The sequence below is a fragment of the Lactuca virosa genome, chromosome 9 (genome assembly GCF_052849685.1).
Source record: "Lactuca virosa cultivar CGN04683 chromosome 9, Lactuca_virosa_CGN04683_v6, whole genome shotgun sequence".
NCBI lineage: Eukaryota > Viridiplantae > Streptophyta > Magnoliopsida > Asterales > Asteraceae > Lactuca > Lactuca virosa.
Window position 1 is genome coordinate 140,553,438 of NC_136434.1, and position 25,413 is coordinate 140,578,850.

Genomic DNA, 25,413 nt, shown 5'->3' on the forward strand with positions numbered 1-25,413 from the left:
GTTTGGATTATCTTTTGAGAGACCAAAAGTCTTTTTTGGAAAAGTTATAAAAAGTCATGTTTTCATGACTTTTCCAAAAAGTCAGTTTTCCTTCTATCCAAAATCCAAAAGTAGCTTTTAAAATGCTTTTACCAAACATCTTTTACCTTTTATATTTTACTAAAAATACTTTTGGCCTCTCAAAACATAAGCGAAACACCCCCTTCATTCTTCTTAATTTATTGATTCAGTTCAACCAAATATTTTATAAAAGATTATCATTCATTATCAACTTTTATTAGTTTTTATATCATTAGAATATAAAAACGCTATCAAGCTGGAAATTCCTTTCTTTAATAATATTATTTTTTTCAACAAACATTTGTATGTCTTATTATATGGAATCTACAAAAAAACGTGATTGGGAGAGAAGGTTGTAAGTCAAGCTTACCTTTCTTGACCAGTTGACTTGCTTTTCGCCTTCCCTCCATCTTACTTATTCAGTCTATCAATGATTCCTACAGACGATCGGAAAATGGAGTCCATCGCCGGAGACTCCACTTCACCTTACAAGCTGTTGTTCAGAGCCCTAACGCTCATACCTATCTCTCACTACCTCCTATTAGCGTTTTTCGTTTTCGTTGTTTTTGTATACAATCTACTCGAGATTCATATCGTTCAGGACTTTTTCGGTGGGTTTGGAGGTGATTCTGTATCTCTTACGTTCCATTCTTCATCTGATTTGTACAGAGAAGTCGTATCCAAGTGTCATCTGCTTCATGGAAGGTTAATTCCTTCTCTTCTTGTTAATTATAAACTGCTCGACTATAGATTTTCTTTGTGTATTTGATTCTTAACATTTCCACCCTTGATTGTTCACTGGTGTAGATATTTTTCCACTCCATGGCTTTCTAGTCCGCATCTTCAGACTATTTTGCTCAATGTTTTAACTAAGACTCCTAAATTCAGCTACAAAAGGTAACATCTTACATTCATCTTCTTGTACTTTGAAATTTAGTATTCATAGTTTTACTTATTACTAAATGGTTTTCTATTTCCAGAGAGATATTTCGTACTTCTGATGGTGGAACAGTAGCATTGGATTGGTTGATGAATTCTGATGGTAAAATAATCATATTATGATGCTGATGTATTAAACTTATATTATTATGATCATTCTAGTAACCGTTGTATGCGATGTTTCAAATGAATTTACAAGAATATTTTCTGTTTGACTTCATAGTTATAGAGACAAGCTCTCAAGTCAATGGAACCAATACAGTTTCTGATATTCCTCTTGTGATATTGATTCCTGGCTTAACAAGTGATTCTGCTTCCCCTGTGAGTTTCTTGATCTTATGAAGAAATTCTTCAATGATTTCCTTCACTAAATTGGAACATAGAATGATTATTATAGCAACCCTAAGTATATGCAATAATGATCATTGCAATTGAAAAGAGTATAACTGTTTTAGAAAGGCTTGATTTTCCGAATAAGGTTTTAGTTTCACCAATTATCTAGTGATACTTTTGACCAAGGCACAACTTTATGATAAACATAGATAGCATATCTGTTGTATTTCAGTTTTATATTATCATGCTTTTTAGTTATTCTCATGTCAATATCTTATAAATTTTAATCCAGTATATGAAGGAGATTGCATACAAGATGGCAAAACATGGATGGAATATTGTTGTATGCAACCATCGAGGCCTAGGAGGCGTTCCACTAACTGTAAGTTTTTACTACATCAAGTAATTTTAAAGTTAATGTCATAGTCCATCTTTTTGCAAATAACTTATGTTTCAAGTTTCCATACAACTAACAATTTTGTTGTTTGTTTATGCAGTCTGACTGCTTCTACACTGCAGGAAAGTCAGATGATTTAGGCGAAGTAGTGAAATATCTATATCACAAACAACCTGATACTCCCATATATGCTGTTGGAACTAGCCTTGGTGCCAATATTTTGGTACAACTTTTCAGCTTTTAGTACAAAAAATGTTGTTAATTAATTAATCTGGAGTAAGAAAGATTGATGAATTATAGTAAGAATGATTGATATTGCAGGTAAAATATCTTGGTGAAGAAGGGGATAATGTACCTCTTGCAGGGGCTGCATCCATCAGTAATCCTTGGGATCTTTTGGTTAGTGTTTTGATGAATTACAGATTTAAAGTAATTAGAGGAAATAATTCACATTTCTACGTACAAATGACAATATAAAAATTTGTTCTTGCATATCTTTAATTCATAAGTTTGCAATACTTTTTTGCTATCAGTATTTTAACAAGTTGAATCCATTATTTTTTGGCAGATCGGTGATAGATTCTTCACTCGGGGGATTATGCAGAGGTTCTACAATAGAGTTATGGGGAATAACTTGAAAGGAGCTGCCAAGTTGTATGTGTTCTCTTTTCATAACCTCAACTTTAAACTTTCATGCATATGATTTTTTTTTTTTTTTCTAACTGGATATAGTAATTTTTGAATTTGTTGTAGGCATCAGGAAGTCTATGCTCGCCTTTCCGATTGGGAAGGAATTGAAAAGGTAATCCATGTCTCCATTTTTGCACAGTAAATAATTGGCAAAACAAGGTAAAAATTACAGAGAGATGAGGCATTTCCAACAGATGAGTTAATGTAACAATCATAAAAACATAATAGGGTTAAATGAAAGAAATAAAAATGTACTTCCATTTATTTGTTATTTTCTAACATTCTACTGTTATTTCTTCCTACTACAACATTGTACTTTGAAAAATCTACCTCATAATAGTTAATGACTCATGTCTCTTGCAGGCACGTTCTATTCGAGACTTCAATAATTACTCTGCTCGAATTGCTGGAAAATTTGATGTAACGCCCCTCCCATCCCCTCCCCTCGTCTATATCTGTATCTATATTCTATATCTATATCTATATCTGTATATCTGTATATTTACCAATGATAGTGTGTGATTAATTGTTGCAGGCAGTTGATTCATTTCATAGATGGGCTAGCAGTGCTCGTTTGGTTAGCAATGTATCAGTGCCACTTCTATGCCTCAATGCCATAGATGATCCCGTCTGCACTGATGAAGCCATTCCTTGGGATGAGTGTCGGTATGAACAAATACACTTCTTTTTTTGGACTGATAATTTGATCAAAGAAAAGATTAATTTATGTATATATTCTTATATGTTTGTCTGGTTTGTTAACAGGAAGAATAAAAATATTGTTCTTGCTACCACACAACATGGAGGGCACATTGCATTTTTTGAAGGAATGTCAGGAAAAAGCTTGTGGTAAAAACTTTACTCCTCAAGATTTCTTTCAATTACATCTATACATTAAATAAACATTGATACATAAATAGTTAAATACTATAAGTCTATAATGTTATCAACAATCACTAATAATTCCATTCTCATTGACAGGTGGATAAGAGTTGTTGAAGAATACCTCTCTAATCTGCACTCAAGCATGCCAATGAGCAAAAAGCAGGTACGATAAAACTAAAAAAGTAATTAAAAAAAAAAATGAAAATGCCACATGGAAGCCAAGTCATCATTTTTTTTTACAAGCAACATGTTTTACATATCATCTAAATAGGTGGATAAAGATAACATGTTAATTACTGAATGTCCAAAAATGCATCATGTTCTTTTTTGTCAATTAGCAAATGGTAAATGACATGTGTAACTTTTATTTTGGTCCACATGTTTCCTTCACTCTATCCTTATTAGACATTGGACCAATAGTCAAACATTTTCATTAAACACTTTGACAAGTCAAACGCCACCTTTTTGGACCATGATAAAATGTGTCAAAGTAAACGCACCAGAGATATTTACAAATGTCTTGATCACATTTAAGCCACTGCAATACATGATTCATTTATTATGTTGTAACAGGCGCAAAAGTTTGCAGAGTCATCATTTGAGACTCCACAATTTCACGATTCGCTTTCTTAAGACAATTACACAACAAGTAATCATTTTAGCTTCCACTGAGTTCTGCTTATTGTGATTCAGCTCCTCTGTACGACAACAAATTCGATTTGTTAGTGTACATGTGTATTGTATGTATTTGTATGTCTTAGCCATGTATTATTTTTTGTATGTAGTGTAGGGTTGGCTCATGGCCCATATTATAAATACGCATGTACTCTTTCATTTGAAGTGAAGGAGAATAATCTCCAATATGGAATTTACCTAAGGTTCCTAAACTCTCTCTCTCTCTCTCTCTATATATATATATATATATATATATATATTAGTTTATAATCTGTGAGAACCACGGTTATAAAATTAATTAAACTTTCATATTAAAAAATCAAAACTATTAATCAGTTATTTTAAATAAATTATTATTTAAGAGATATTTTTTAGTTATATAAATTATAATCATTGATTTAAACAAATACGTTAAGTTATATCACCTTATAACCTGTATTAATTTTATTTTATTTTTTAATCTAATGTTATTAATTTAATATAATCAGAGAGAAAAAATTTAAAATTTAAAATTTAAAATGGAGAATCACTTCTTAATTTAATGTAATTAGAATGGGAAATTTAAATTTTGAAATTTGAAATTGGTAATTAATAGGTTGACAAGTGGTATAATAGATGACATATAATATTAATGAGGAATTCAAATAATATGACACTTGTCAATAGGAGAATAAACCTATTCATTTATTAGAATATATATATATATATATATATATATATATATATATATATATATATATATATACACACTACGTTATAACCCGTGGACACCACGGGTGAGAAATTTAAAAATAATTTCAATTAAATTATAACTTAATTATTTAGCAATGTTTGTATGTAATTGCATAATGATATAATGATTGGTTGAAATTAAGAAATGATAATCGTTTGAATATCAAATCAGCAATTTGTATTTGTAGATATGTTACAAAATAATCATTTTGTATAATGCAAAAATTTAAATAAAACAAAAAACATAAATTGATATAAATAATAAAGTTGTACAAAGTTTTTATAAATTTCTAAAAACTTCTTTATACACGACATTGGATGTTTTATTTGATAGTTTACCATGGTTATCTAAAATTAACAATTTTAATCATTCTCTACTTTGAACCCTAGATAAAGCAACATACAATTGGCCATGTGTAAAAACAGGATCCTTGAGAAACAATCCAACCTTCGATAAAGACTGTCCTTGGCTCTTGTTAATTGTCATTGCAAAACATACAACCAATGGGAATTGTCTTCTTTGGAATTTGAACGGGATCTTGTTTTCATTAGGAGTTAAAGACATTCTTGGAATTAAAGTCTGCTTTCCAATATTACTTCCAGATATGATAACTGCCTCGATAACACGTTTGCCCAAAGTTTTGACCTGTAGTATAGTGCCATTGCATAAGCCATTTTTCTGATCAATGTTTCTCAATAACATAACTGGAACACCGACTTTTAAAATGAGATTATGGTTTGGCATACCTGAGATTTTAAGACCATTTAAAACATCCGGTGAGTATAAATTTGCATCAAACGATGTACAAGAAACCCAGACCTAGAATTCCGATATTTATTGGTATCCCAATATTTCCCCCTTTCCTCTTTGTCTGTAACACAAACGATGTACAAGAAACCCAGACCTAGAATTCCGATTAAATACATATTTCCATAACCACCGATCGAGTTCTGAAACGGTGTGAAAGTTTCTCAATCTAGATCGATGAAGCAAGATACTAATACAGAATCGATTAGAAAAGTGAAGTGAAGAGAAGCTTACATATAGTAACAGCCGATGTCGTAGTCAGAGACCGAATAAACGCAACTTTGGAGGTTGAAGAGCGCAAGATTGAAGGTAAGAATTGATCAATCGATTGTTAATCATAGTTTTTGTAATAGAATATACATTATGTCAAAGAATTGTTACCTGATTTTATTTCTTCAGAAATGTTGTATCTGAAGATATTAGCGAAAAGTGAAGCTGTTCAAAGGAAAACCCTGAAAATCTTTAACAACGGAAACACAATCAGGTAGATATGCATTTGGCTCCAATTTTAAAAATTGAGTAATTGTTTAAAATTTTGAATTTTGAATTTGCTTAAATTTATACCTAATTAAGTGCAAAATTAATCACGGGATCATATTAGTAACTTTAGTTAATATACCTTCAAATTATATGACATTTGTATATCACCACTTTAATCACGGGTATGTTTATATTTAGAAGTTTTGTCTAGTTTTTCAATATTGACTTCTGTTGCAGGCATTCATCAACACTGCTGGAACTATCTACAAGAAGATTCAGGATGAAATCAGAAATGTATCAAATGAGGCAAGTCCAATTTTGTTTTCCTATATAAAGTTATCGTTTTCAAATTTTTTTGTGAGCTAAATTAAGGTGTATATATATTTTTTTAATTGCATATTGGCAGTCTTTTGGAATTAAAGTTGGATGTGGTGGCAATCCGGGGCCTTCAGGAGGAAGAGATGGCTCTGCTTCTCAACTTGGCGGCTGTTGCAGTTAAAAAATATCAGTAAATCAACTAACTCTTCATTAGATGTTGTAATTCTTCCTTCACACACACAGGGAATGAAATTTTTTGTCCTTCAAAACTTAAACAACTGTGAGAAAAAGAAAGAAAAGTAGGTTGAAATGTTGCTATATTTGTAAGTTGTTTTAGTTTATATTTAAATAAAGATTTTGTTAATGGGATGATGCAGTATAAAAAAGGTCAAATGTACGTTTGGTTTTTTAGTTCTATATACAAATAGTATTTCTGCTTATATCTAAAATAATTCATCTGCTGAGTTGGACATATATTCAGAAGCATGTCAAGGGACGAAAATGGCTTCCATTTCTCATAGGGGTATTTCTGGTACTGTTTTTTTCTATGACCTTCTTTTATTTTTTTCACTAAATTGTAACTTTCTTGTGTTTTAATATTAATACTTACCACTTTCTTAAACTCATGATTTGGCAGATTCCTCCATTGCTTATGTTTTCTGCTGCCAGTGTTGCATTTGGAGGTATGCCTTTAAATTTTAAATGACTTAGAGTTTTTATTCTATCATAGTATAATTATTATTTTTAGGATTTTATATTTGAAAATATATAAAAAAGTATTTTTAATAAATCACAGGGTATGGGCTTCAAAATTTCACTAATATTAGTGTTACATCTTTAAATCTTAATGAGAAACATAGTAAGTTTGGTGAAATCTTAATAATGTCCTATGGGTTTATATGCATGATTACAATCTCTTTATGTGCTAACTTGAGTCCTTATGATTTTAATGTATAGCCATTAGCTTAAAAAATTGATAACATGAAAAACAGATTAAATAATATAAATTAAAAAAGGGAAAATTTATAAATCATAAATTCATAGTCATAATATATTATGAATGTAGGAAAAACATACCATCAAAACAACAATCATCCTCAACAAAAAATTAAACTTCAAAACCACAATGTCAAAGTACCGAATGAAAAATAAAATACAAAATCACTGTTTTAAAATCATAATCCACTACCTTATGAAACTTCTACTTAAAATAAAAACTCAGCCACTTTTTTCCAACTTTACCTTCACAATCTGGTTAATGCGTCCTTCCGGTGAAATTTTTGGACTTTTTGTTGCTGATAACTTTTCATTCAACTCCAAATCAAAGACTTCTTCCAAATTTCTCTTCAAAACTGTTGGTGTATTGAAACTCTTCATGGGACTTGTTGCTGAGTTTTTATCAACAGTTTCAGGTGTTATGTTGTCGTCTGTCCTAGAAATTGCATCCTAAAAAAACAGATGTACTTAATTTATTTATAAAGTGAAGTAATGTATTTATAACATAATTCGATGCAAATATAATGTCTATATAACCTTCAAAATCCGATTATCTTGTGATTCAAAATCGGCTTCACCAATATCAAATGACTGTGAAGTACCCACCTGCATAATAAATATATATTATATGAACATTAATCAACATCTTATATAAAACTGTAAACATTAATACCATAAACCATATGATTTAGTAAACAGGGGAGTTTATGTATACATAGAAATAGTAAAAATATAATAATAATAATAATAATAATAATAATAATAATAACAATAACAACAATAATAATAATAAAATGACCTGTGAAACGGTAAACTTATTTTCCAGTTCTTCAATCAACTTTTCATCGACTCTACATATACTATATTAGTTGTTCCTTTTTGAGACGTTGAAGTGTTTGATTGATATTTTAAACGCCAATTTCAAACCTTTAAGTTCATTTATCTCTCCGGGATAGAAAGCAGTACTAAAACCAAGCTAGAAAAAAAAAGATAAAAAAAAGTTAGGTTAAAGTAATTAGATCAAGTGAAAGTATTAATTAATTTTAATTAAGGTGCACCACCTGTAATGTTTTATTAAACAGATCCTTGGCTGATTTCTTCAAAAGATACTTTCCATCCCTTTCAAACATGGTTAAGGTAACAGTACCAGTACTGTCTTGTACACGCAACGGAATCATAAATCTAAAAAAAAATGATAATACAAAATTATTTATATATATGAAATATAATATAACTTTTACTGATTAAGTAGGAAATTAATAACCTCGGAATAACTGAAGTTTCAGTTTTTGTGCAGTCCTTATTATGACATTCATAACCATTAGTTAATCCATCAACATTAGGTTGATCGTCTGCACCAGGAGGACGAAATGCTTTGTAGTTGCAACTTGTACATGCCAAATAATGCCATTGTTCATTTTGTAAAATTCCCTTTATAGTGCCCACGAGAATGAATGTATTTTTCTGCACATTAATTTTATTTTGATAATCCAAATCATATAACAAAAAAAAGTAGGATTATATTTACTATAAAATATATAAAAACACACCTCCAAAGGTTCAGAAACCTCAGAAATTGTCTTCAACTGAAAGTTAACCATGAAATCATCATGTTCGGAAACTTTATTAGACTTCATACGTGTCAATGTATTTGTGGATGAATCAGGGCGATCATCTCCATCCAAACTGTTTTTAAATAAAAATTAAACTAATATTTAGTCACATAAAAGTTAATTGTAGAAATTAGGATGATATAACATCAATTACCTTTTCTTAAAAACATTTATTTCATCGATGTCCGTGTTAACGAACAACTTTGACACGGAAAAGTAGGTGTTAACCGTGGGACGATCTACAATAAAGTTTTTATTAAATGTTAGGATAATGATTAAAAAATAATATTTAATAACAAAATAATACAATATACCTCTCCAGATACTAAGTTTTGCAAATTGAAGGATAACAATGATACGAAGATTGTGTGGATTGTTATCAAGAAAGTGTTGCATCTTGTAAGCAAAATCACCCCACAAATTGACACTTAATTGCAAACCACTGCCAAATAAAAGTGCCAAATTAAATGAAATGATTATTATATGTACGTGAAATATCCAAAAATAAAAAAATAAAATAACAAACTTTGTATCTTGGATTTGGATGTTTAGCGTGTGCTTTTTCTTATCATCATTGTCTCGCACCATCTCACCAAATGCAACGACTAATCCAATAACATCTATGAACAACAAAAAAGATAAATTAAATATTATTATGAATTTAAAAATATGATATTCTATTTCTATTCAAACAATAAAATTTACCATAAAAAATAAATAATAAAATGCAACTAACCGATAGCGATGTTTTCAGGATGGACCAATGAGATAATAGATTGGTAATCAACAAACTCAAAACCAAATGTAGGTCCAGAAAAGTCATGACACTCCGTAACAACAGTTTCATGGATAAAACTAAGCTTATGATCTTGCCGAGTTAAAGTAAAACCACCCATCCTTTGAGATGCAAAGCTTGGACATTTTATGTAAAACGTCAAGCCATCTTTTAGAATGTTTTTGAATCGATAGATGTTTTTTCTTGTTACATTTGCTTGGATCTTAGTACCCTAAAAGAAGTAGAAAATATAAAATTATAATTTAATCATATTACATTTTGCATGTGGAATGAAAATATACTGTTAAATTGTAAGATACCTGCTCATCTATTAAGATTAATTCAATGGAGAAAAGTTCGTCCTTGTTATAGAATGAAAAAAGGTTCCATAGGTTTATCACTCTAACTTTGATAGTCGAATCATCTTTAAGTACATCCAAATCTGCAATCAAAGTAACATTTGACTGTGCCATCGGTCTGCAAAGAAAAAACAAAGTCAATAAAAAATTTACAATAAAATTTAAATGCCCTTTTGATTAGAAAAATGTAAAAAACGAAAAAAATAAATGAAGAAATAATCCAAATCATAATTAATAAGACAACATAAAGAATCCAAATTATCAATTAATAAGACAACAGAACAAAAATATTTTTTTACCTTTGAGTATTAAATAAGACAACAGAAAGAATCAAATAAAAAGAAACATACCTAATGGATTGATAAGACAACATAAAATAATTGTAAAAATAAATATCTATTATAAAATAAAAGTAAACAGTCATTATTCGTATATGATTAGAAAAATGTAAAATACGAAAAAAATAAATGAAGAAATAATCCAAATCATAATTAATAAGACAACATAAAGAATCCAAATTATCATTTAATAAGACAACAGAAAAGAATCCACCACCACCCACCACCACCATCCACCACCACCACCACTCATCACCACCACCTGCATCCACCACCCATCACCACCACCCGCTACAACCACCCCCACCCCCACCCACCACCCACCAAGACCACCAACACCTACCACCCCATCACCACCACCCGCCACCACCACCCCATCCATCACCCACAAAAACCACCATATATAACCACCACCACCAGCCACCACCAACCATCACCACTACCACCCACCCACCACCACCACCGATCACTACCCATCTCCACCACTCGCCACCACCACCCACCACCCACTATAACCACCACCCCTACCACCACCCACCACCCCCACATCACCCCACCACCACCACCACCACCACCTACCACCTACCACCTACCACCACCAAGCATCACCACCCATCACCACCATCCGCCATTACCAACCCATCAACACCACATCCACCGACCCACCCATCGACCCACTATAACTACCACCCCACCGCACTTTTCACCCCTACCACCCTTAACCACCACCACCTACCACCACCCACAGCCAACACAAACCAACTATCACCCATGACCACTATCACCCACCATCACCCACCATCACCTATCACCACCTACCAACCACCACCCATTACCACGTACCACTACTCATCACCAACACCCGCCACCACCACCACCCACCACCATCCACCACCAAACAACATCACAAGCCACCACCCGTTACCACCCACTCATCAACACCACCACCCACCAACCACCACAACTACCACCCACCCCTACCACCAGCTGTCACTGCCACCCACCTCCGCCACCCATCACCACCACCCCCACCAACCACGATAACAACCACCCACCACCATCACCACCACCCATCACCACCACCCACCAACCACCACAACTACCACCCACCCCTACCACCAGCTGTCACAAGCCAACACCATCACCTCCACCCATCACCACCACTCGCCTCCACCACCCTAACCACCACCCGCCACCACCATCCACCAACACCACCCACTACCACCATCCACTACTGTAACATCTTAAATTTTACACAAAATTTGAACTTTTGTACTTATAAAAACCAACCACAATTGTTTCCAAAAATCGCATTACATAACCACAGTGTTTCAAAAGATCAGAGTATCAAAAACTAGATGCGGGAATATTGGAGAATGCATGCCGCGCCATCAAGCCGGGCCCTTGCCCTTAGAACCAGAAGTACCTGAAACATCCAACAAAACTGTAAGCACATGCTTAGTGAGTTTCCCAAAACACGCAAAACATAAAATCGCATAATACCATGCACACATACATATAAGTTTGCCATGGAATCCCTCCATGGTCTTCATTGGAATGCCATGGGCTACCCCCATGGTCTTATATCTCCGAGACATGGGTTCCTCCCATGGTCTTGCCAGATGCCATGGGCTCTTCCCATGGTCTATACATAAGTACACATATAGATCAAATAGAAAACAATTACATACTCCAATACAAATCATCTCATAATAATTAATGGGCCGGTGTTGGTGCCTTCGACCCATGAGTGTAGTGAGAAGACTCACCTTGAATACTGAATGATAGTTGACTAGGTCCCGACTCTGAATATCAGCTCTACTCAACCCCTAAATAGAAACAATTCCTTAAATACAACTCAAAATGCCTCAAAACCCCTTATAAGTCAAACTTGGTCAAAGACTAAAGTCAAAGGTCAAAGTCAACGGCCCGTGTTGACCCAACACGCCATGTTTCTCCATTACTGCAAAGATCGAGAAAAATCTTATCAACTCGCCGAGTTAGCCAGAAATCCAACATCTTAAAGCATTAAGCTGTTTCCGTTGAATCTAGGAACTCCAAATCTCAGATCTTCTGCAAAATGATGTTTAGAAGGGTAAAGTTTCCAACTTTACCCTTAGGAACCATCAAAATGAGTCAAACCTGAACCCTAGACTCATTAGAGCGAGGCTTGACCCATTAAGCCCTTATACTCCAAAGACATAGTCCCAAAATACAGATATGGCATCCAAAGGCTGGAAAATCACGTAAAGTTTCCAACTTTACGTCCATGCATGCAAAAAAGAAACCCTAGGGCTCAAGATGGGCTTAATAAAGGACTTATTGCTTGAATGGGACCTAGAACTTAGTAAAGCTTGCAACTTTAAGCAAAATGAGGCCATAAAATGGTCAGATCTAACATAACAACCCCTGGAACACTCAACGTCTTGGACAACCCAACCATGAGCCCAAAATCAAGATAAAACCCCAAAACAAAGAGATCTAAATGATAACAAAGCAAGGTATAAACTTGATACCTCCAAGAGACTGCAACAAGTGGGGAGATTCTGGATCTAAGTCTTCCCTCCAAGCTATACACCTTTAACTTCAAAGCTTCTTCAAAAGAGTAGAAAAAGATCAACACTCAAGGCCCTCCTCAAGCTCACACACTCACAAAGGAAGGTGATACACACTATTAGGGTTTCTGGGAAGAGGAGGCTGGTAAGGAGGCCAATCAAGGGACTTAAGGTCTTTAAATAGGGTGCAACACCCTAAAAATTAGGGTTTCCTTCCCAGCCGCCAACTCGCCGAGTTGAGACACCTCGACTCGCCGAGTTGGTTCATTAATTTCCGTGGCCAAAGACCTCTCGACACGCTGAGTTGAGGCTTCCAACTCGCCGAGTCCCAAAGGAAATACAAACAATTGGAGAAATAAACTTATACCGGAACCAAGCGTTACAACTACCACCACCACCACCCATCACCACCACCCGCCACAACCACCCCCACCCACCACCTACCAAGACCACCATTACCTAACACCCACCACCACCCATCACTAGCACCCACCAAAACCACCATATATCACCACCACCACCACCACCACCACTACCACCCACCCACCACTACTACCACCCACCCAACACCACCGATCTCCACCACCCATTACCAACACTCACCACCACCCACTATAACCACCACCCTATCACCACTGACCACCTTCCATGTCACCCCCACCACCACCACCAAACATCACCATCCATCACCACCAACCGTCATCACTAACCCATCAAAACCACCACCGACCCTACGCACCACCTACCACCCACTATAACCACCCCCACCCCACCTGTCACCCCTACCATCCTTAACCACCACCACCACCCACCCACCACAACCAACACCAACCGACTATCACCATGACCACCATCACACACCACCACCTACCAACCACCACCACCACCACCCATCACCACCATCCCACCACCAACCATCACTCATCACCAACACCCGCCACCATCACCAACCACCACCAAACAACATCACAAGCCACCACCCGCTACCATCCACCCATCAACACCACCACCTACCAACCACCACAACTACCACCCACCCCTACCACCACCACCACCTATCACCACCACCAATCACCATTACCCGCCATCACCCACCAACCTACCATCATCCATAACCACCACCCACCACCTACACCCATCACCCCTACCTACAATCATCACCCACCACCACTCATCACTACCACCTGCCACCACTACCCATCTCCAAATGTGATTAAATACATATAATCACATAAATCATATATAATTATATGTAATTAATCATATAGATCACCTTTAACACCGTAAATTTTCAAACAAAAATTTTCATTTAAAAACCCAATTATCTAATTTCAAAATCACAAAATTCCACAAACATCAAATTGTCAAAATACATGTCCCAAAACTGTTTATAACACAAATCCAGGATCCTCCAAAACGTATCTCCAACTTGGGTGTGTGTACAATCAAGCCGGTGCCTTCCCGTGATACTGAGAGGTAGCTGAAACACATAACACATAACACGGTAAGCACGAAGCTTAGTGAGTTCCCCAAAATAACACACACACCACATTAGCCACTCGAGGCTAACTCAATACGACCCTCCGGTCAATGTGTCTCAGTGGAGACCCTCTGGTCCCACAACTCGGGTGGACCCTCCGGTCCTAACTCAATAAGCTCATAACAATAATACTCAGTATAAATCACAAAGACATAATGCAGAATATCACAATACACAGGTAAGCACATAAAACACCTCGGTCACACAAAGATACCACTCATGGTAAGTATAGTGAGAAGACTCATCTCTTAAGAAATCGAATAATTTCGAACTCAAATCACCGGTCTAGCCTCCGCCTAACACATACGACAATTATCCCTAATTAATCACGACTCTCAAGAAGCTAAACTAACCCTTCTACAAACTCATAGAAGGGTAAAAGACCATTTTACCCCTCAATGGCTTTAATAGACCACAAATTGACAAAACCCTAAAAGTCAACGCCAGCGAGTACGCTGCGCGTACAAGATCTCTACGCTGGGCGTACTCCGATGCCACACATGCATCGAGGATTCTCAACCCTACGCTGCGCGTACTGGGATTACGCTCGGCGCACGCCCCAATTTTTCTCTTTCTACTCTTTTGGTCTTAATCAGTTAAGACCTTGGCTCATATCACAGATCTGGACTCCCTAAAGGCTCTTACTCCATAAAGTCAGTGACTTTAAGCCTTTGCATGGCTGATAAAGTCACAAACACCCAAAAATCTCATTATCTTATCTCAAAATGCTCATATCTCATGCATGGTTTGATTCAAACGTCCAAGTCTCGATATTTATGACACTATACCCCTAAAGACACTCAAAGGAGCTGTACATAATCGCTGGAGCTCATTTTCTCATAAAGCATGCAACTTTGGGACCAAAACCCTAAAATGGTCTAACATGATGCACAAAACAAAAGAGTGAGAAAGCTTTGAGCTTTATACCTCCAAATGAAGCTCCCAACAAAGATATGCTCAGATCTATAGCCTGGACTCCCACTCCTTCTTCAAAGCTCCTTCTTCACTCCAAGAACACACAAAATCACTTAAATGCTCTCAAATGGACACACACAAGCTCAAGAACGAGGATTAGGGTTTGGGAGGGTTGGTTGTCTGAGAATGGTGGCCAAGAATGAGGCCATCATATCCTTTATATAGGGACACAACCCAAATTAGGGGTTTCACTCTGGGCCTAGTACGCCCAGCGTACTAGGTGGCTTCTGCGTCAAAAACACGCATATGAGTACGCTGAGCGTACACTCGCATACGCCCCGCGTACTTATTTACCACCTTTTCTCAATACGGGCTAAACTTGACAATACACCAAAGAACAAGGGCCTATAAGGTATACCTGGTCTTGGGATGTTACATCACCTGTGTGTAAATATATATATAATCACATGTGATTATATGTATCTAATCACATGCGATTATATGTATCTAATCACATGCGATTATATGTATCTAATCACATATTATTATGTGTATCTAATCACATATTATTTATATTGACAATATTTTTTTCAAAATTTGGACTCAATAATTTTTCTCATGTATTTAATCACATGTGATTATATGTATTTAATCATATGTGATTATATGTATCTAGCCACATATGATTAATGTGGATAAAGAACAACTTTTAAATCAAGAACACAAAAACAAATCTTGCGCACATGAATCATATGTGGCTAGATACATATAATCACATGTGATTAAATACACGAAAACAATATTGAATCAAAAATGCAAAACGAACATTATTCATATAAATCATATATGATTAGATACATATAATCACATGTGATTAAATACAAGAACAACTATTGAATTGAGAATGTGAAAATGACAATTGTCCATATAAATTGTAACACTCCTAAAAATCATGATAAATTTAAACTTTTAAAAACCAACCCATTTTTCAATTTGTTTACAAACATAGTTTTCAAAAGATTCCAACATCATAGTTTCCCAAAATCACAATTCAAAACATGAGGATGTGTACGTCACGCCTTCGCCTTCCCGCGCTCATCTGAAGTACCTGAAACATAACCCAACACTGTAAGCCAATGCTTAGTGAGTTCCCCCAAAGTACCAACACACATACAAATAACTTATACAATAACAACATGCATATAGAGCCTTCAGCATGACTGGACCGCTTCGCAGGTCTACAAACTATCTGGACCGCTCACAGAACCTTCAGCATGACTAGACCACCTCACTGGGCCTTCAACATATCTGGACCATTCTCCGGGCCTTTGACCTGACTGGACCGCCTCGTAGGCCTATAGACTATCTGGGCCGCCCTAGGTCTCTTGGCCTTTGGTACACACCGGTCTGCCTCAACCCAAACACACGTAACATGTCGACATACACATGACATATAAACATATACAGCCAGTCAACAGACAATAAAACCGATCTTATAGATCACTAAGCATACCAATATGTAATAAACCAAGATAACAATCCAATGGGCCGACCTTGGTGCCTTCGACCCAAAAGTACAGTGAGGAAAACTCACCTCGCAAACTGAACAGAAGCTGATGAGGTCTCGACTCCGAATCTCAACTCTCGACACCTATTCCCACCAAATGACCAATTTACATCAAAATCCCAAAATACCCAAAATACCCTTAAGGTCAAACTTGGTCAAAGTCAAAGTCAACTATCCTCATGTCGTGGCCAGACATTGGTCATGTCGTGACAGCGAACACGATCCGTTTCCCCACTCGACTCGACCCAAACTGGTCAAATCAACCAAAGAAACCACCCGAGCTGGCATCACGATGTGAGCACCCATTCTCACATCGTGAGCCCCAAGGGTTATAACAGAAAAGGGACTGCTCCGATTCTTACATCATGGGATCTCACACCTCACGTCGTGTGTGCTGTCTGAGGCTAAGGGACACCATTTTATGTCCTTAGTCCATTAAGTCTTCGATTCCATTTCATCCAGAAGCTAAAGGGGACCCCTAAGGTCCATAAAAATGTTTCCTTTATGGACATGCATGCACCAAACATGATCATCCATTTTTAGGCCAAAAAGGGAAGAAATGAGCTTCAAACTTGCATGCATGCCTCAAATCTAAGCCAACTTCCAGATCTGAACACTATAATGCTCTTGGGACCCTTAGAATCCATAAAGTTTCCAACTTTATGGATCTACTCCACTCAATCGTGCAATAACATCAATAAAATGGACAAAACTCAAGATCTATCCATGATAAGCAATAAAGTTGGAGCCTTTGATACTTACAAGGGTCCAAAACCAGGAAAAGATGATGATGATGATGGTTCTTTGCCCACACGAACACTAGAGCACATCCTTCTTCTTCTTTTCTTCTTCCCAAAAGCTAGAATGCACCAAATGACAAAGGATCTTAAGGAGGAGAAATATTAGGGTTTTTGGAGGTCTAGAGAGGGAGAGAGGCTGAGGGTGAGAAACCCTAGCCCTCAAATTCATTTAAATACCGAAAACTTAGGGTTTTTGGTCACCAGCCGCCGTCACGTTGGGAGCATTAGACTGCTCACGTCGTGAGCCTTAAAATGATGCACGGGTCCGGATTACTCTTCACAACGTGAGAAGGAATTCCTCACGTCGTGAGAAAGGCAAAAAGGGAAGCTTTTAACTTTACAACATGGAAGATAATATGCACCTGATCCAAGTGTTACAAGTCTCCCCCACTTGAATCTGACTTCGTCCTCGAAATCAACTGCTACGAGCAACTCCGGGTATTGCTCCCGCATCTCAGCCATGGGCCTCTTCACCTGGCCCTCTGAAATCTGAGTCTGCTATGGATTCCTCTTCCCGAGGTGCTCTAAATCATTCTCATGCTCTCAGACTCTAGTAACCATATCATTTAGGGTATCGCACCATGATATACTCACAAAATCCCTGACATAATCCCTTAGCATGTCATGATACCTTACCTTCTTTATCTCCTCATCCGCTGCATACTGCGGAACCAACAAAGCTCCCTCCCGGAACTTTGCAGTGATCACTGCCACAGTTTCAGTCGTCTGGCGAAGGTCCTGAAACTCCCTCGCCAACTGCTGCACCTCAATAAATGGTACAAACTCGGCCCTAAACCAGGTTACAAACTCATCCAAAGCCATCGTCTCCAGGGCTTTGCCTCCTAAGGCGAAATCTACCTCCTCTAACCAATCCCGGGCTCTGTCCTTCAGAAGACAGGAAGAAAATCTGACCTTCGACACTTCGGGGCAGAAACTCGTTTTGAAAGCGTTAGCCATATCCGCTAACCATCTTCTACTGGAAATGGGGTCCTTCTCCCCAAAGAACTCGGGAGCTCCACAAGCACGGAACTCACGGAAGGAAAGAGCACGAGCTCCAACAATAGCCATAACCTCAGTACGGAATGCGCCCAGTCGCTCATCCAAATCTCCATAATCCCTTCCTTGGCCGTACCTAAGATCACAAGAGTCTGCTCCAGAATGTCGCGGGTGATCTTCGACGAGATAAACTCCCACATCCGCTCATTAATTGGCTCAGTACCTGCACCTGAGCCAAAACCAGAACCTGATCCTCCTCCTAGTGTGCTCATCACCACACCGAGACAAAACAATCACACCGATAATCAGAACAAACCCAAGAATCCACATCCCACAGGTTTCCTATATTCTCCAAGACTCTCCTCAATTTGAGTATGGATCTTGTGCCTTCAGTAGTATGGGCCCAATACTTCCATACTTTCGTCAAGAATCATCCCGAATCCTCTAAGTCACCTTCTCAAACTGATACTCCAAGCATTCTGTAACGTTTGGAAATCCATAAGGTAATATTTATTTATTTATTCGGCTAAATCATATAAGTTATCTTGGGCTTTGTGGATTGGACCTTTATGTATGGGCTTAATCGAGTCCGTACGCTGGGCGTAAGCTTGGTGTACGCGGGGCGTAGGTGGATCAAATGGAACGTGGAGGCATGCGCGTACGCGCTGCGTACAAGGATGTATGCACAACGTATGTGATCAGACCCAAAACCCTAAATTCTAGGGTTCAAGCCCTATATAATGTCATTAAGTCCCAAGTGTTAGACTCCCTATCAACCCCTATTGTCCAAAAACCATAATATCGAACCCTATAGCATTGTTGGTGAGATCTTGACCTTATGGAGTGTATTTTTAGTAGTTTGGTGCCTTTGAAGGAAGAAGATGTTGGTGACGAAGAGTTGTTGGAGCTTGAGCTTTTAGATCCAGAAGTTTGGCACCTTCCTTAGTTGCAAAAAGGTTTAAAGTCTCAATCTTGGTCTTTGAATGCTTTGATCTCTCTATGTTATGGTTTATGTCTTCTTAATCCACAAATTTGGGTATTGGAGTGTATGGATTACTTCCGACCCTTTAGGCTGTCCCCTTTGATGTCTTAATGGGTTTAGATCCATAAAAATGGAGCCTTGGACGCTAGCTTTCTTTCATGCATGAGTTATAGCATCCTAAAAGATTAATAAGTTAGGGTTTTTTGTGTAAAGCTCTTTACGTCCATGCAAACCCATAAAGTTGGAGACTTTATGGTTAGGAACCCTATTTAAGACCTAGATATAATTTTGGACATGGAAGACTTAAAGGATTAAGTCACAAATTAAGAAGTTGGTTAAGCCGAAGTACGCGTGGCGTACTCTTGAGTACACAGCGCGTACTCGATAGAGTCCCCGATTTCCGTTCAGCTGTACGCTGGGCGTACTGCTGAGTACACAGGGCGTACTCAGCCTGTTGACCAATACTGACTTTTGACCTTTTCCGGATATTGACTTTTTGACCTTGGATCTTGGTTGGCTGTTTTGACTCATGAAGGGGCATTTTGGTCATTTGACCACTTTAGGGCTGCCCTTGGGGCTTTTGGGCCTTAGGGCCCATTAGTTGGTGCTTGTTGGACCTTAGTGAGTTTAGTGGAGTTGGGGCTTTATTTTGGACTAACTTAGCAAGGGGTAAAATGGTCTTTTTACCCTAGTTATGGATTGAAGATTTTCGTTTGAAATCCAACCATTAATTGGATTGTAACGCTCGATAAGTCCTGAGGTATTATTATTTTAATTATTTATTTAATTTCTTTAGCCTTGTAAGTGGTTGTTGGACTTAGTGATTGGGCTGCCATATGTGGGCTTCACTGAAGTTGTATGCTGGGCGTAAGCCTGTTGTACGCGGGGAGTAGAGGGACCAACTCACGGAGCCATACACGTACATACAACGTACAAGGATGTACGCGCAACGTACGTGGCCAGACCCCAAAAATGCTAATTTTAGGGTGGTAGCCCTATATAATGTCATTAAGTCCTTAGGGTGAGCCTCCTTATCAGCCTCTTATGTCCAGAAACCCTAAAATCGAGTCCTATCTTACATTGTTGAGGGTGTGAGCTTTTGGTGTTCATCCTTGTGCCTTTGAAGGTGTTGAAGAGACTAGAAGTTGCTTAGTTTGAAGATAAGGTCTTGGATCCAAAAACTCTACTCATTTGGCTAGTAGATTGAGGTATCAAGTTCTTATCTTGGTCATTATTTGATTAGATCTCCTTTTTGGTTAGTAGCTAAGTTTTTAGCCATGGTTTGATTGGGTGTTGAGATGAGGACGTCCCTAAGGTGTATACTTCCAGATCCAAGGTCTTCATGGACCCTTTTGGCATAAAGGTGCCAAATTTATGGAGTTTGGGGGTTTCATGCATTCATTAAGTCCTCCATTAATCCCTTTATGAGTTTTAGAGCTTCTTATGGTCATGCATGGGCGTAAAGTTAGCAACTTAAAAGATCCTGGAGAAAAGTCTTATCGGCTTAAGAGCTAAATCTCAAAGTTCGCTGAGTTGGTTGAGTACGATGGGCGTACAAGCATGTACGTGCAACGTAAAAGATCCTGAGGCAGCACGCTTAGCGTACCGGTGAGTACGCCCCGCGTACTCAGTCTGATGACAATTCAATATTGGACTTTTGGTGTGGGCCTTGGTTTGGGCTTGGAAGATTATGGTTAATTGGGCCACTGATTTTGGTAGTCTTTGGGCTACATATAATATTGGGTTTTGGGCTAAGGCCCATATGAGGAGTTGGGCCCAAATGGAAATTGGGCCATACTTTGGGCTTTATTGGACTATTGAATTTTGGGCCCATTAGATTGTGGTGATGGACTCCATTCTTGGGCCAAGATAGGAAAGGGGTAAAAGGGGTCTTTTTACCCTAAGTAGAGATTTTTGACAATTGTGTAGATCCCAATGTTAATTAGTTTCTATATGGCAATTTATAGCTCGGGGAGCGGTAGGACCAGCAGTTAGGGATCATTCAGTACTTTCAGCTTTTCGAGGTGAGTTTCCTCACTGGGTTTAGCAGGTCGAAGGTACTAATGCCGGCCCATGATTATGTTATGTTAGTAATGTAGTGGTCTTCGTGACTCTTTCATGTGTTATGTGCTATATGCTTACCGGGCTAGGGCCCGATGACTATCTGTATGCTATATATCTTTGTGATTACTGTATGTGTGTGATTTATTGATATATGTTATATGTATGTTGGGCGGGGACCGATCCATTCCCGAGCGGGGATCGATGCCGGGCTGGGCCTGATGCCGGACGGGGTTTGATGCCGGGCGGGGCCCGATGACTGGGCGGGGCCCATATATGTTATTTGTATGTATGGTATGTGGTATTTTTGGGAAATCACTAAGCTTTGTGCTTACGGTTTTTAGTTTATGTTTCAGGTACTTTTAGTTCTAAGGGGAAGGGATCGAGTTGTGTAACACCCTGAGATTTTGTAGGTATTTCTGAACCCTATTCTATCATTACTTTGTCGATTATAGCCCTTGGGCTTGGGAATGAAGAGCCAAGACAAGTTAAGGACTAATTTTGCAAATTTAGGCCAAAAAGGGGGTATGCTGCGCGTATATAGGGGTACGCTAAGCGTATTAAGGTCCACCTTAGTACGCTGGGCGTACACTTGTTTACGCTGAGCGTACTAACGTCAGGAATGAAACCCTAACATTTAGGGTTTGGGGCCTATATAAAGAACATAATGTGCACCAACACCTCTTTTACCTCAGCCTCCACAGACCAAACTCGTCTCTCTCAAACCCTAGCCTCCCCTTTGTGTGTTAAGCTCATTTTGGTGTGTTCTTGAGGGCCTTAAGAGGAAACCATTGCATCAAAGAGTTGAAGGAAGAGACCAAGCTTGTAGATTTGAAGTTAGCTCGTGCACAAGAAGCTCCAGATGGTATAAAGTTCCAAAATTTATGCTTATATGATTAGATCTCTCCATTTTGCTTTTAAAAGACCCATTTCTTGTCCCAAAAACCACAAGGTGGTGCATGTTGTGTTTTGAACGAAAAGGACTGTCCTTCTGGGCTCTTGAAGGGACCTTGAGTGATAAAAATGAGGTCCCATTAGCTGAAGGTGTACCATGCATGGAAGGGTAAGGTCTTAATGGATTAAGACCAAGCATTTAGAACTTTATGGACGTCCAAAGTGATAAAGTTCACGACTTTATGGATCCTAGGCATGTTAGGTCTCTGGATCTGAAGTTTGGGCTTAAGTGCTTAAGCCATTAAGCACTTAACAAGGTTTTGGCAAAATATCCAGTACGCCCAGCGTAAATCCAGTACACCCAGCGTACTGGGTCAACCACCCTGATGGTGGTCAACATTGGATGAGTACGCCCCGCGTACCCAGAGAAGTTCACCCCGCGTACGCCCTCTGCTGGGCTTTTGACAAATGGGCTTTGGGTTTTGGGCTGTTTATGGACTAAATGGAATTGGGCCTTTGCTGGACTCTGTAAAGAAGATATTTTGGGCCAGGTTGTGATAGTGGATTATAGGGTTAGACCCAATAAGGAGGTTGGGCCCAATTTAGTAAATTGGGCCAATAGTGGACTTATGTATATGGACTTTCAAGTTAAGGACTTGGTGTGGGGCTCTGGCCCAACAAAAGGGGATGGACTTAATGAGTTATGAGGAAACTTAGTCAAGGGAGTAATGTTGGGTATTAACCTAGTAATTATTATTATATGACAGTTCGGGATTCCCGGTGAGACAACAGTCAGAGATTTGCAGTATTTCTGCACTACTTGCGAGGTGAGTTACCTCACTATACTAAGGAGTCTAAGGCACCAAGGCCGGCCCATTGGATATGATATCCTAGCAGTTGGTAGTATGTTGAGTATGAACTTGTGTTGCATGTTAGTTGCTATGCCAGTTAGGTAGATCTGTAGGACTACCTGTAGTATTATGTGATTATCTGTATGTACATTAGTTGTGTTATATGTCGACATAGTATGTGGGATGGGTTGAGGTGATACTGCTCCGTGCAGTAACCAACAAACCCGGGAGCATTCCAGATACGAGCTGAGGGCCAGGTGGGGCATGCCAGACTCGTACTGTGGGCTCGGGAGCATTCCAGATACGAGCTGAGGGAGACTCGTAATGTGGGCTCGGTGGCAATCCAGATGTGAGCTGTGGGCCCAAAAGGCAATCCAAACTCACACTGTGGGCCCAGGGGTAATCCAGACGGTAAAGTTGTGGACCCAGTGCATGTTGTTATTTGTATATGTGTTATGCGCAGTGTATCGGTATTTTGGGGGAACTCACTAAGCCTCAGGCTTACAGTTTAAGTTTATTGTTTCAGGTTTATCAGGGGATCGCGGCAAGGCGAAGGCGTGATCGTACAGCTCCTCATGTTTTGTTTATGTTTCTGAGAAAACTCTGATATTAAACATTTTGAAAACAAGTTGTAATGATTTAATGGTTTTGAAATACTTTAAAAAGTTCAAGTTTGGCATATTTTTTATGGATGTTACAAGTTGACTGTATTGCACGCACCATGTGTATTTTGTTACGGGACATCCTTTGATTTTTATGTAGTTTGATACATTTACTTCCTTTGGGATGTATAATCTATGATTGGAATACTGTTTTTACTTAAATGAAAAATAAAATTTTGGGTCTTAATTTTTGGGATGTTTCATGAATGTTATTTGGTAATGATATCTCGGAGATCTGTCGGACCAGAAGCCAGGGATTTTCAGTGTGATTCAGCAGCCCGAGGTGAGTCTCCTCACTGGGTTTAGTGGGTCTAAGGCACCAATGCCGACCCTTGATCTGTTATGTCAGTATACTTGTTGTCTTTATGATACTTGTATGTGCTTGTGTATACATGCTTATTGGGCGGGACCCGTTATGCGAGTGTGGGAAAGGCCCGTATCTCATTGGGTGGGGTCCGTTATACGAGTGGGGGCGGGGCCCGTATCTCATTGGGCGGGGACCGTTATGCGAGTGTGGGCGGGTGCCGTATCTTATTAGGCGGGGCCGTTATGCGAGTGTGGGCGGGGCCCGTTACATGTTATGTATGGTATGTGGTATTTTGGGGACACTAACTAAGCTTTGTGCTTACGGTTTTTAGTTTATGTTGCAGGTACTTCCGGTTCCAAGGGGAAGAGTTTGAGTTGACTGCATCGCACACACCATATGGATTCTGTTTATGGGGCACACTCTGATTTTTATGATGTTTGATATACTTATTTTATTCGGTTATATTAACAATGTTTTGTAATGCTATTTCTACTTAAATCAAAGATTGAAATTTTTTGGCCATACTTTTGGAATGTTACAAGTTGGTATCAGAGCCTTGGTTTGAGGGATTTGGGTACACTCTCGGGTGTGTCTGAAATCATACTGAGGATTTGGTAAATTTTTGTTTCTTTAAAAGAGATATATTTTAAGAAAAGGTTTTTCTAAAATAAAAGAAAGTGTGGTGCATGCAATCGGCCGAGCTCAAGTAAGTTTCCCAAAATAGTCATACATGTTATTGGATATGATTTGAACTGTGAATCTGTGAATCACATGCTAGTTAGGGCTAAGGATCTGCTTAGTTTTGCATGATAGAATGCTAGGAGAGACACCTTTGTATGCCTATTGTATGAGCTTGTAGACTTGCATGCTAGTTCTGTTTAATCA

At 38.2% G+C, this 25,413-nt stretch overlaps 1 protein-coding gene and 1 long non-coding RNA gene across 10 annotated transcripts; both read left to right on the forward strand.

Annotated features, from left to right (window-relative positions):
* The first annotated feature begins 394 nt into the window (after window positions 1-394).
* Window positions 395-4,191, forward strand: LOC145139786 (embryogenesis-associated protein EMB8-like). The gene is made up of 14 exons (XM_079073489.1): window positions 395-765; window positions 868-957; window positions 1,041-1,102; window positions 1,223-1,320; window positions 1,625-1,714; window positions 1,830-1,952; window positions 2,051-2,128; window positions 2,298-2,383; window positions 2,483-2,531; window positions 2,783-2,839; window positions 2,955-3,085; window positions 3,185-3,268; window positions 3,401-3,467; window positions 3,878-4,191. The coding sequence occupies exons 1-14, from the start codon at window positions 491-493 to the stop codon at window positions 3,935-3,937; spliced, it is 1,350 nt and encodes a 449-aa protein (XP_078929615.1). The 5' UTR covers window positions 395-490; the 3' UTR covers window positions 3,938-4,191.
* Window positions 4,192-5,534: 1,343 nt separating this feature from the next.
* LOC145137329 (uncharacterized) lies at window positions 5,535-25,052 on the forward strand. Of its 9 annotated transcripts, none has more exons than XR_013720990.1 (8): window positions 5,536-5,828; window positions 5,919-6,003; window positions 6,237-6,305; window positions 6,406-6,507; window positions 6,799-6,849; window positions 6,955-7,000; window positions 22,171-22,223; window positions 24,086-24,338. It is a non-coding gene; the product is annotated as an uncharacterized LOC145137329 (long non-coding RNA). The 9 variants fall into 9 exon arrangements; XR_013720993.1 differs by adding an exon at window positions 24,872-25,052 and having other exon boundaries at window positions 5,696-5,828; window positions 22,171-24,808; XR_013720995.1 differs by having other exon boundaries at window positions 5,696-5,828; window positions 22,171-23,970; window positions 24,086-24,408.
* Window positions 25,053-25,413: the final 361 nt, after the last annotated feature.

What these genes read in the sequence shown, in the direction of transcription:
- LOC145139786 (XM_079073489.1), top strand. Translation starts at nt 491, where the DNA reads ATGATTCCTACAGACGATCGGAAAATGGAGTCCATCGCCGGAGACTCC. An exon ending in TTGGTTGATGAATTCTGATG is followed by an intron (nt 1,103 to 1,222) that starts GTAAAATAATCA and finishes TTGACTTCATAG; the next exon opens with TTATAGAGACAAGCTCTCAA. An exon ending in CAAGTGATTCTGCTTCCCCT is followed by an intron (nt 1,321 to 1,624) that starts GTGAGTTTCTTG and finishes ATTTTAATCCAG; the next exon opens with TATATGAAGGAGATTGCATA.